Source organism: Cajanus cajan, chromosome 7 (genome assembly GCF_000230855.2).
Source record: "Cajanus cajan strain Asha chromosome 7, NIPB_CcT2T_4, whole genome shotgun sequence".
In the NCBI taxonomy this organism is placed as follows: domain Eukaryota; kingdom Viridiplantae; phylum Streptophyta; class Magnoliopsida; order Fabales; family Fabaceae; genus Cajanus; species Cajanus cajan.
In genome coordinates, this window is record NC_138523.1 from 24,509,322 (window position 1) to 24,522,340 (window position 13,019).

The window sequence follows — 13,019 nt, forward strand, 5'->3', positions numbered from 1 at the left end:
AACCCTTGGTAGTACTATAGAAGGGATTCCTCATAGGGTGCACTTTCCACATGTATTATATGCATATTTTATTACTAAAGCTTTGCTTCTTATTTTTGTAGGTGATGTTATCCTTGTGGAAGGACCACGGGATTTGAGGACAAATCCTTTCGAAGGGGGAGGGTATGATGGAAATCTAATCCCCAAGGATCCATTTGGAAGAGGTAAGACCAAGAAAGGTGAAGGTTGATCCAAGGAGGCTCACCCATGAACACCATTGGGCCTTTAACTAGGTCCATGGTTAGGAAGCTAGAGAAGACTTCTAAAGAGGAGGTGCTTCAAAGACCTTTGCTCATCATGAGCATTGATTATAGTTCCTCTTATTAGTCTCTTAAGTTTCCATTGTACATACTTGTATAGTTGTTTTCTTGTACCTTGTATATAGTAGATACTTGTATAGGTGTATTTTTGCCTTTGTATTTCTGAGGCACTTTATTTTCTTTCTAGTAGCTATTGTATATTGTTTCTAGGGTAGGTTACTTGGGCACTTTGACTCCATTTAACCTAACCTAGAAATACACTCTTTCTTAGTTTTCTAGAAGTAGGCATAGGAGTGGCATTAGTAGACTAAAGTGTGCTCCTAGCATTTTAGCCAAATGTGGTCTTAGGATAAAAGTTTTACATAATTGACTCATTTAACTCCTAATTTTTCATAGATTTGATTTAGCTAGGTTCCATTCACATTGAATGAACCTAACTAAACCAAATGAACCATTTTCAAACCGAGTGGAGTTAAATGAAACCAATCAAAACCGTCCACACCTTTGTGTTCACACCTTGTGTTCACATTGGTGCACACTTGGCCAAATGCTTGGACCTCTTTTCTCTCCTACACAAGGGCGGTTTAGGAAGGCTCAACCATGGTTCTTAGTGAACCATGGTCTAGTCTTTTCTTGCTCCCTAAGTTGGACGGACCCAACCATGGTTCCTAGTGAACCATGGTCTAGTCTAGCTTAACCCCTAAGTGGCCACGCCTATATAGCTTCAAAATTTCACTTGTATAACACTTTTGGCATTAATGAGAATTGAGTGTTCAGATTAGAGATCAGAATTCTCTCCTCCCAAAGGTCCTAAATCTCTTTGTGCAAAACCAATCTCTTATCACTTTTCCAAAGACAAGTGTGGCGGATTGAAGAGTGCTTATCCCTTCACCAAGAGTGGCGCATTCTTGAGAGGTTTCCCCCACCATCTTAAGGTGGCCGTGAGGTTCCTTCCTCCATTGGAGCCTTACACAAGCATTGGAAGGATTCTAGGAGTACAAAGATCTAGGGAAAGACTTGAAGGAAGCTACATCAATCCGGCCTCCTCCAAAGTTCTTCCATCATGAAGGCTTGTCTTGAATCTATATCTGAACGACTGGATGCGATGAACATACCCTACCCTGAAGAAATTTAGTTATGCATTACATTTTAGGCACTGCATTTTAATTTGTTCTGCATAAATACTTTGATTTATATTTCAGACTTAAAGTTTGTAATAGTTGTAGTATTTGTATGCTTCTGAACATTTTTAATGCTTATATGATGAAAGTCTTATTAAGTGCTTGTTGTTTTTGTTGCATAAGTATCATGTTATTTCTCTGTTTACTCTGTTTTTTTTTTTGGTTTGGTTAAGCCAAACAGGGGGAGAAATTCATGAGAAACTGATTAAATGTTTATATGGTTGTTTATGTATTGTATAAGAAAGAAATGGAAATAGAACTGCATAATGCTTTGTATGGAAGTTTTTGTTCTACACATATGCAGGTTCAAATTCAAGTTCAAATTTCAAACAAACAAGTGAAACAAAACAACATGATGATTGTGAAAGTCAACATGAAGAGTTTGGCTCATCAAAACCAAAAAGGGGGAGATTGTTGAAGATTGAAGAATCTACATCTGGAAGATGTTCCCTAGAAGTTTTAGTTTTGATGTTTTGCTCATGTTGCTTTTTATTTTAAGCCTATGTCAAAAGGATAATGTATTGATTGTTTAAAAGATTAGGCTTGTATGTGTTTGTTTGTTATGTGTTAAAAATTAGTAATTAACATGAAGGTGAAAATATCATAATACTCATTTTTCTTATTTCATTCATTGTTGAGAACATGAAGTATTAATTTACTGAGTGTTTGAGACTTTAAATGAAAACTTGAAAACATCAGAAATTTTCTGAGTTAAGGAATAGATTACCTGAACTGGTAATAGATTACCTGACTCATGTTGAAAAACTGATTGATACTGGAATAATCGATTACCATGTGTGGTAATAGATTACCAAACTGATTCTGATGATTTCAAGAGGAAAAAGGATCGTGTTAATCGATTATCTCTTTAAAGTAATCGATTACCTCTGTTCCAAATGTGAGTTTTGTGTTATTTTGGCATCGTGTTAATCGGTTACCATGTTAGGTAATAGATTAAAACAAGAGCTGAAATAATTAGTTCAGTTATTCTAACTCGTGGTAATAGATTACCATCACAGGTAATAGATTATCTCCGTTATGAATATAACTGAAATAACTGTTTCCTTGCACATGAAAATTGTCTTTAAATAAGATTAAAACTGAAGCTTTTAAAAGAGAATTTTCACACACGGAAAGAAGAGAAATACTTACACGAACAAGAGAGACTTTTTTTTAGAATACACATTACTGCAAAAGAGAAAAAGATTTTCTGAAAAAGAAAGAAAGAACATATCTGCTGAAAATCAACTTTTGGAAAAAGAAGTGTGCAAGATCAATTCAAGAAGATGAAGTTCATATAGAAAATTCATTATAAACTGGTTTACGTTGTTGAAGATCATATCTACACGAACAGGTGTACTCGTTTCTGATCTTTTGTTATTGTTTGAATGGTTTTAACTCTTGAGATTAGAGAATCTCTGGAAGAGTTGTGTAAAGAGAAATCTTGAGATAGGTTTTTCTCAAGTAGGATATTGTGGGATCAATATTCTTGGGTTATATGTTTCTTGTGGAGTCAAGAAATGGTTTGTCAATCTTGTGGGTGTCAAGATTTGCTTGTTAAATTCATTGATTGGATATTGCTTGTGCAGGGTGCATGTAAAGAATATCAATAGTGGATTTGACTGGATTTAGAGGTGTATCTAAATCTGAAACTGGATGTAGGCCTTTGGATGGCTGAACCAGTATATATCTTGGTGCATGATTTTCTTAACTCTTACACTCTTTACATTCCGTATAAGTTTCTTGATTAATGTTGTATGAAGAAAAACATTATCTGCAGAAACTGAACTTTAAAGATTCTTGGTAATTGATAAATTCAATCTTTACATATCTTGTATTAATTGTGTTATTCAAATCTTGTTGGATAAGCTGTGCATATATAACTCTGAATTACTTTTTATGTTTAAAGGTTTGTTTTAAATCAAGATTTGTTTGGTAAAGATTTAGAAAGCAAACAAGAAAAGGAAAACTAACATAGAATCTATTCAACCCCCCCTTCTAGATTCTAACTGTAGGGACCAACAAAACGGACCTTGGCAATCGCGACGATGGTTGGACTCTTTTTAAAGTTTTGAAAAGTGGTGGATTGATAAAACGACTTATTCTCAAACTGAGACCTTGTCGAGCTACCAATTTTATTAAATGATTCACCAATCCATATTAATCCCAAGCGGGACCCTCTATGGATTAGTGGTTTTCGCAAAAATTAGGGTTCTTGGAGTCGCCACCAATATTTTACTCAAAACATTGGAAAAAGATTTAAGGCAATTGATTTTATAAATCAACTTTGGCCATTACAACCAGAGTTGGGTAAGGGAGTCGGTTACGTGTGGGGAAGGTGTTAGCACCCCCACAGCGCCCCATTAGGGTTCCCTATGACGGATTATTTATTAAATAATAGCGCAAAATTACTAAATTACCCCTATTTATTATAAGCGATTGTAAATTAAATATCTACATGATGATAAATTTAAATATGCAACAATCAGAAAGCGGTAAAAGAAGGGATTTTTAGAAAAGAAACCTCTTGAAGCGTGCTTTTTATATATCAATGAAGTCTAGGAGGCTTTTTGGCACTCCCTCCCTCTACAAGCTCGCTCGCTCCTTCCTAAAAAATAATTTTTGACTATGGAAATCCAAAAGATTTCCCTTCGACTAAGTTCGAATCTCCAAGCTAAATGCTCGGAATTCCAGAACTTCGTCGGATCGACTCCCAGAGCGATTTCTAGGGCAGAACACTGCTCAAAAACCCCAGAATACTCAAGGAGGGAGTCAAAACTGTGTGGAAAAGTGTGGAATGACGTCCAAATGACGTCCTATTTATAGGGATGAGGCGCAGTACGGCCCCTGGGTTCAATACGGCCCGTATTGAGTTTTTGTACTTCAATACGACCATATTGAATTCAGTACGGCCGTATTGAAATACAGAAACTTCAATACGGCCGTATTGGTTTCAGTACGGCCGTATTGTAGTACAAAATGTGCAGTACGGCCGTACTGAACTCCAAGGAGGCCGTATTGAGCTCCAAACCTCCCACTTTCTTATTTTTGGCTACTCTAAGACCTCTAAACCTACAGATAGTCATCCTATGGTCTTCTGGGAGTCCTTCTGGCTGACTTTCCTTTGATCTTTGAGAGTCTTCGAGTCTTATTTCCGACCCGGACAATTTTAGGGGTCTACAGGTTCCAGTGGCTCCTCAATTATCAATGTGTAGTCAAGCGTCTCTCAACTCCGTTCGGGGACGTCTCGATCTTTCCTCTGTGAGTATTCACTGTGCATTCTCCGTGTATATTTTTGGTACCATTTTAATGCCATAAGGGTCAAGCGAAAAGAAAGAAGGGATGTTTGTATTTTTTCAAAAGATTGTTAGAAGGGATTTTTTTTTTCAAAAGGGGTTTTTAGAAGAATGGTTGGCCAAGGTGGGCTTTAGTGTTTATGGCTATTAAACAAGGCATATTTGTTGCAAAGAAGCTATCATTGTGTTTTAGCCTTTTTGGAAAGTGGAGTGATGACTCAAGGTTGCGTTTTTTTTTAGATGATCCCCCTGAGCTGCCTTTCGGTTTTCAACTCAGGTTGCTGCTTTAACGTCCTAACTTTTGCCTAGGTCACTTGAGATGTGTTTCCTAGCGGACATTTTTCTTTTGATCTTTTCTTTTTCCTAGGTTACCCAATTTTGCTTGTGGGTTGCCTAGCAGATCTTGCCCTAACTTTTGCGCAGCCCCTTAGTGGGCTTCCTGCCGGGCCTTCTTTTTTGCAGCATTTGTGTGGGACGACTTTATTTTTATTGAACCCTAGTCATGTTCGGTTTTCTGATTGTTCTTTTGTTATCCTTTCCATGCTATTATCGAGTAACATCTTTGTTGCAAATATATTTTGTTTATTAAGGGTTGATGGATGAGGCCTAGAGTGAATATTTTAAAGGAAGAAGAGAAATGAAAGAATGTTATGGCATTTAAAACAGTACTTCCAATTTACACGTGCCCCTTTAGCAAAGCTCGGAGGCCCGGGCATGCCCCGAGTTCGTGATTCATACACAGAGAGATTAATCGAGGTTGCCCCCTAGAGAGGCATGGTTGACGATTGGTTGAACTACATTATGAATGCATTCCCACTTGCTTGAATGTGGGTGTTTCGACTTCGGAGTGAAACCTTTATGAATTCTTTCTTTCTAAAAGGGAATACTCAAGCTGCCTTTCAGTTTTCAACTCAAGTAGGCATTACTTTTTTTTTTTATTTTTATTTTTATTTTTATGTATCCCTAACTTTTGCATAGGACGTATCCTATCAGGATTTTGATTCTTTTTCTTTACCCTAATTTTTGCCTAGGACACCCTTTACAGGTTTTCATCCTAGTGGGTTTTTGTCATGCAATGACTTTATTCTTCAATTGATTTTTGTTGTAATTCCCTAGAAGCAAGGATTCATTCATTCTTGATTGTTCCTCCTATCCCAACAGTTGTCATTTCCGCATGGGGAACTCTTGGTGTTTGAATCGTCAATTTGGGCGTGTTATGCCCCCCAGTCTTCTTGCACAATTACTGGTTTTTAAGTGCTTTCAATTTGATGTATCGAGTTTGCACTTGACTACAAGTGATCTCATTATTTGATTAACACGCACAGGTTAGGTTTCCCTTTTTATTCTTATTTATTATTTACAAGGAAGACATATTATCTATATGAAGTGCAAAATAGGATGCAAAGATGATTGAGAAATTCAACAAATATCATTCTCATTGATTTATTTGTTTAGAGAACATTCTTTGTACAAATCTTTTGGTGCACTTTGATGATGTTGTTGAGGCTACAAAAGCTCATGCTTGAATGATGTCCCTATGGACATGCTTGCTCGTTCGTTGATTTGTAATTAGTTCTTGTTTCTTCTCAGATTCTCTTCTTGCTATTCCCATCAGAAGTAACCATCAATAGGATCTTCAAGTTCACCACTATTTTGGTGATTGCCAAAATTTTCATCTTTATTGACGAGGTTGATGAGTCAGAAAAGAAAGATGCAATTTGGAGTGATTTGATAACGAATTGGAGGATTAAGGGAGCTTATCATCAAATTTTTTTTTTCGCTTCAATTTCTTTTCTTTGCGTGCCTCCTTTTCGAAATTTCAAATAATCTCCTATTTGAGTTGAGGAATGACATCTTTTTAAATCGGAAGAAGTCTGAGAAGATGTAGACTTTGCCTTCTATTGAAAGGATGACGAGAGTCCAAAGCCTAGTAGGCCTCTTTAGTGTGTGCACACAATTCTTGTACTTTGGAATGTTCTCCTTTCTCAAAAATATTTACATACTATGTGTCTTCCATTTTCTAATGAATGTATATGCTAAACTAAAAGATGCATGATATTTGTTTTATATTTATCTTTTTTTTTTGAAATAAACTATCCTATATGATGCTTTGAAGTTTGGGTATATAGAAGGGAGTTAAAATTTTATCATATTTTTTATTAATATTTATTTGTTTGTAATTCTTATCTATTTGAAATAAATAAACACAAACAAATGCAACACACATATGCTCAAACAAATGTACACCTGCGAACAATCACGTTTAAATTCTTGGTCTGTGGTCCCTGCAAGAAAAGTGCATTGTATAGGATAGTTCTAATCTCGCTGGTCTTAAGGCCTGCAAGGTGCCCCCATTATAGGGACCCAGTATCTTTATCGCCGTCACCTGGCAAACTCTAAGGTTTGTCGCAGTATTTCGGGCTAGAGTAACCGGTTATCACCTTGAGTGTGATTTCCGACAAGGCTCGCAGGCTCCAAGGCCAAACTTGGGCCGGTCGTACGTCAACCACTCCCTATGTTTATTACCCTCATGCCCCCGGGTGTAGGGGGAACTGTTGTGTGCAAAGGATTTTGTACAATTTTTATTTCAAACAAATGCTGAATTTAAACAGGCAAACAAATATTAAAGCCAAACAAATAAAACAAACAAAGTAAAGGGGAAAATATTAAATTATTATTTTTATTTTATTAACTTCATCAATTAAATGGGCCTGACCCTCTTTAAACGTCCCCAGTGGAGTCGCCATCTGTCGCAACCCGAAAATTTCCGATCTTGCGACTAATGGTTTAAACATCCTTTTAAAGATCTCATCAATTAAGGAATGCCTGGACACCAGACTAATCCTTAATCAATGGTTTTGAAAATAGGTTCTATGGAGTCGCCACCAATGTTTTACTCAAAACATTGGAAAAAGAAAAGATTTTTAAAAGATCCAATAATGGCCTTGATAACCAGAATTGGGTTCGGAGGTCGGTTACGTGTAAGGAAGGTATTAAGCACCCTTACAACGCCCTAAATCGGTACCCTATGATGAAGTTAATGCGATAAGAAATAAGAAATTAAATATTATATCCCCTTTTATTGATGATTACTTACATGATTTAAAATTTAAATTAACAATTGACTCTAAAATATCTACATGATTACTCTTATTATAAACAATATTTATCAAATGTAAGAAATAAAATAGAGAGAAGAAAATTGATTTGAATACCTCTTGAACGAGCTCTATTAATCTTCAAAGATGGAGATTTGGGTGCTTTTTGGCAACCTTTCACACTACAATGTCTCACAAAAATCTCAAGAAATACAAAAAGAGAGGGGAAAAGAGAAAAAGAGAGAAATTTCGAGCTATAGGAAGTTTGGACGAAATTTCGGAGTCCGGAGAAATGAGCCCCAGCTGTCTATTTATAGACTTTAGGAAGGGGGTCCAGAACGACCCGTTCCAAAATCGGAACGGTCGTTCTGGATATGGCCGTTGTGGGTTAATTTGGATCCTGAAACGGCCCGTTCTGAAACCGAAACGGCCCGTTTCGGGGGTCCAGAACGGCCCGTTCTGATTTCAGAACGGCCCGTTCTGGGGGCCAAATTAAGCCCACATGATTTGGTCTGGAACAGCCTTGGAACGGCCCGTTCCAGATTTAGGAACGACCCATACCAGCCCCGTTCCAGTTAACCTTTTAACCTTTTTTTGGATGAGTTTGGAACGGTCTGTTCCGATTTTGGAACGGCCCGTTCCAATTTGGGTTTTTTAGACCCTTTAAAAGACTTGGAACGGCCCGTTCCAAATCTAGAACGGCCCGTTCTGGACCTTGGAACGGCCCGTTCCAATTTTGGAACGGTCCGTTCCGGGCCAATGAAAAACTCAACTTGTGCTTTTGGGCCCTTTAAGGTCCTGTCTTCTTGTTGGCATGCTTCGGGAGCTCCTTCCCTTCATAACAGAGGTCCATGTCCTTGTTTGTATGCCCCCGGACGAAATTGGGTGTCTACATGGACGAAATTCACAAGCCAAATGCACACCAAATGAAATGCAAATGAACCCTAGATGCAACTTGGTGGCCAAGGATGGAATCTTTGGGATTAGTTAGGCTACATCTAGGTGCATGATAAGACCATGCAACCTTTGCCCTCCACTTGGGCCTAAGCCTTTCTAACACCAAAAATAGGTCCAAGAGCCACAAAAAATATGTCTAGGTTTTGTTCCCACCCTAATCAAATACCTTAGCCCAAAAATAAAAACCTATGATCTAAAGCTCCCCATAATACAAGGGTAAAATGGGAAATACAAAAAAATAAATCTTATGACTAAAATACCCCAAAATACAAGGGTAAAATTAAAAATACAAGTAAAATAGATCCTATGCCTAAGATACCCCAAAATACAAGGGTAAAAATGGAAAATCAAAGACAAGGGTAAAATAGGAATAAAAATAAATGCTATGCTAATAAAAACTTAGGAGCTAAGGTCTAAAAGTGGCCTCACTCCTCCTGTGGTTTTTCAACACTAACCCATTCCTTTTGCTTCCTTCAATACATCACCTCTTGGAATTCTTGGCCTTAGTGCTATTCCATCAGCTTAGGAGAGTAGTTAATACTCTATGATCATAAGAAGAGTATCTCTTGGTGTGTGAGCTCCCTCCTCCTCTTCTATCCTCTTAGTCGTGGACCTAGTGATGGGCCTCACATGTGCCTTCAAGGATGGTCCTCCATCATCCCCTTCATCTTGAGAAGCATCTGTCCCTAGAATGATATCTTCATCCATTTCCTCAGCTCCTAAAAATGGTGTAAGATCACAAACATTAAAAGATGTGCTAGTGCCATACTCAAAAGGAAGGTGTAATTGATATGCATTGTCATTTATTTTGTGAAGGACTTGGAATGGTCCATCTCCCCTAGGGCTTAACTTTGACATCCTTTGAGTGAGGAATCTATCCTTCCTCAAATGAAGCCATACCCAATCCCCAACCTCAAAAGTGATTTTTTTCTTCTGTTGTTGTTGTATTTGACATATTTTTGGATTTGTTTTTCAATTTGACTCTTGATTTTCTCATGATATTTCTTAATAAAATCTGCCCTAAATACTCATTCTTTGTGAAACAAGGAAGAAGTATTAGGGAGTGGGAGTAAATAAAGAGGGGTTATTGGGTTAAAGCCATATACAACCTCAAAGGGTGAAAGATTAATAGTCTTATGAACTACTCTATTGTATGCAAATTCTAGGTGGGGGAGACAATATCCCAAGTTTTCTTATTCTCTTTTAGGAGTACCCTTAACAATGTGGATAGGGACTTATTTACTACTTCGGTTTGACCGTCGATTTGGGGATGACAAGTTGTAGAATAGACGAGCTTTGTTCCTAGTTTTTCGTATAGTACCTTCCAAAAGTGACTAGGGAACTTAGCATCCCTATCGAACATAATTGTTTTGGGTAGACCATGCAATCAAACCGCTTCCCTAAAGAAAAGTTTAGCTATATAGCTAGCATCATCTATTTTTTTGCATGGTATAAAATGAGTCATTTTGCTAAAACGGTCCACTACTACAAAGATAGAGTTAAATCCCCTTTGAGTCCTTGGGAGACCAAGCACAAAGTCCATACTATTAAGTCAAACGAAGTAATTCTCAGAAAGGTTTTGAACATGACAAAGATAATACATATTATTATTACTGATCTGTGTAGTAGTGTTTCAGATATGTATAAGAGCATGGAAAACTCAAACAGGATTAAGGAAAACAAGGATCCGACAAAACAAGTCAAATAATAGAAGAATCATGGCTTGCGTATCAGTTGATAATGAACACCAAACAAAGATACGCCAAGAACAATTCAGAGCACAATAGAAGAAATTAGAAATAAGAGCAAAGAAAGATCCAAGATCAAGTTGACTCAGGCAAAAAACAAACATCAGACGAACCTCAAGGGTCAATCATACATATTCAAGAAAATATTCATTAGTTGTTGGACAATTCAACACGAAGAAGCATTCCAGAAGGAAAAATAATTATTCATCCTCAAGGTTGATCAGACGAGATGAAAAAGTCAAAGTCTAAATCGTAGATGGAGACTTAGTTCCCAGACGCAAATGAAGCATGATGCAAAGCATATAGAATCCACTAGTCACAACGAGAACGATCATACACCATCTCTAGTTATAAGAAAAGCGCACGGAGTTATCAAAGATATGAAAAGAACGCAGAAAAATGCAAGAGCACGAATCTACAAGTCAAAACTGCGTGTGTCAGGGCAAGTACACCTACTTTTCAGAAAAGCAACGCCTTCGCAGCTATAATGACGAAAAAAGGACAAACATACCTAGGGCATGATTGAAGTCAAAAATAAAAAGGAGACAAATCATGCAAAGGACTTCACGTGAGACAAATTGAGAACAAAACATTTAATGCAAAATCAAATGCATTAAATGAAGAAGATTTGTGTAGCCATGAACAAACGCTTATCTGCACTAACAAAAAGTTCCGCCTCAACGGACACATTCAAATTCAAGTAACGGGCAGATCCAACACAAGGCTGTAAATATCAAGACCTGAATAGAAAAGAAGAAGAAGAGAAAAACAACAAGTAGCAAGCCAAAAATAAGCGTCAAAATAATTTTATCTCTCTTCTTGTGCAAAAGTTGAATATTCGTGTAAAATCTAAGATAACCTATCTTAGTGAGTATAGAAATCATCTTATCCTCTCTGTGAGAGTTATATACACACTTAAAACACAATCTTGTAAAACTAGGGTTGAAAACCTTAGGGAGTGTTGAAATCATTTTCATTATGGAACCAGAAGTGATTTAAGAATACTAGCATCAGCAAGTAAGGTTGACTAACCAGGATTGGTTGAGAATACTTGGGGAACCAGAAGTGGTTTAAAAATACTAGCGTCAGTAAGTGAGGTTGACGAACCAGAAGTGGTTGAGAATACTTGTAATCCGTTGTGATTAGCGGAACCTTTCAGTTGAAGGAGACTGTATGTAGCTTAGAATGAGTGAACTAGTATAAAAGGTCTATGCATTGTTATTTACTTTGGAAACGCAGTTTTACTCATATTGACTCATCACTCCCAAAAACCTTGATTACTACTACCTATTTTCTACACAATATTTAGACGAACTTATATTTGTCTGACTAAGAAAACCATTTTCAATCAGACGATAGATATTCAGACACGCAGTTCTTTTTTAATCAATCTTGCACTTTCCTTACGCAGCTGAAACATTATTTTCTAACGAAAAATAGCACCTTTGCAAAAATCTTTTTTAAAATCCTTCGTACACACACATTCAACCCCCTATTCTGTGTGTTTTTCACTAAACTTCAATTGGTATCAGAGCTTGACCCCTAGGGTTGAGCATCTAACACTACAGGAGAACAATCATGGAAAACAAAGGACAGGTAGAAAATCTTCCACCTCTATTCAGAGGAACCAACTATGACTGCTGAAAAAAAAAATGATCCCATTCTTTGATGCTTGTCATATAGACATATGGGAGGTAGTAGAACAAGGAGATTACATTCCACATGATGATGCTGGCAGGGAGATACCCAAGGGATGTTGGAATGAAGATCGAAAACAAAGATTTATGCTAAAATCCAAAGCTAGAAACACACTCATGTGTGCTCCAACCGAAGAAGAATACACCAAAGTACACAACTTCAGGAGCGCCAAACAAATGTGGGATACACTAGCCATAACCTATCAGGGATCTCTGGAGGTAAAACACAACAAGTTAAGCTTGTTGGTCCGTAAGTATGAACTCTTCGAGATGGAAGAAAATGAATTTATCCAAACCATGTTTGGAAGATTTCAAACTATTATTAATGAACTTTCTTTTCTAGGTAGAACTTATGATAACTTTGATCATATTGACAAATTACTTCGTAGTCTACCCAAAAATTGAAGACCTCAAGTCACGGCCTTGAGAGCATCCAAGGATCTTGAAAAGCTCTCACTAGAAGAACTGGTTGGACTACTCAAAGTCCATGAGATGGATCTACAACAAGATGAAGCAAGACAAAAACAAAAGTCCATTGCACTGAGTGTGCAAAAGACGAAACCTACTTCATCATCGTCAAAGGCATTAAAAGCAGAAGAAGCATCTGACGAAAGCTGTGACGAGGAGACGTGTGACTCATACAATGAGATATCCCTCTTGTCGAGAAAAATATACTCCATGATGAAGAAAAAGGGAGGATCGCACTGGAGAAAGTACAATAGAACTCGAAGAGAAAAAGCACA

At 37.3% G+C, this 13,019-nt stretch overlaps 1 protein-coding gene across 1 annotated transcript; it reads left to right on the forward strand.

Annotated features, from left to right (window-relative positions):
• The first annotated feature begins 12,231 nt into the window (after positions 1-12,231).
• On the forward strand, positions 12,232-12,681 carry LOC145949916 (uncharacterized). Its single transcript, XM_083060824.1, has one exon. The coding sequence runs from the start codon at positions 12,232-12,234 to the stop codon at positions 12,679-12,681; it is 450 nt and encodes a 149-aa protein (XP_082916950.1).
• The last annotated feature ends 338 nt before the right edge of the window (positions 12,682-13,019 follow it).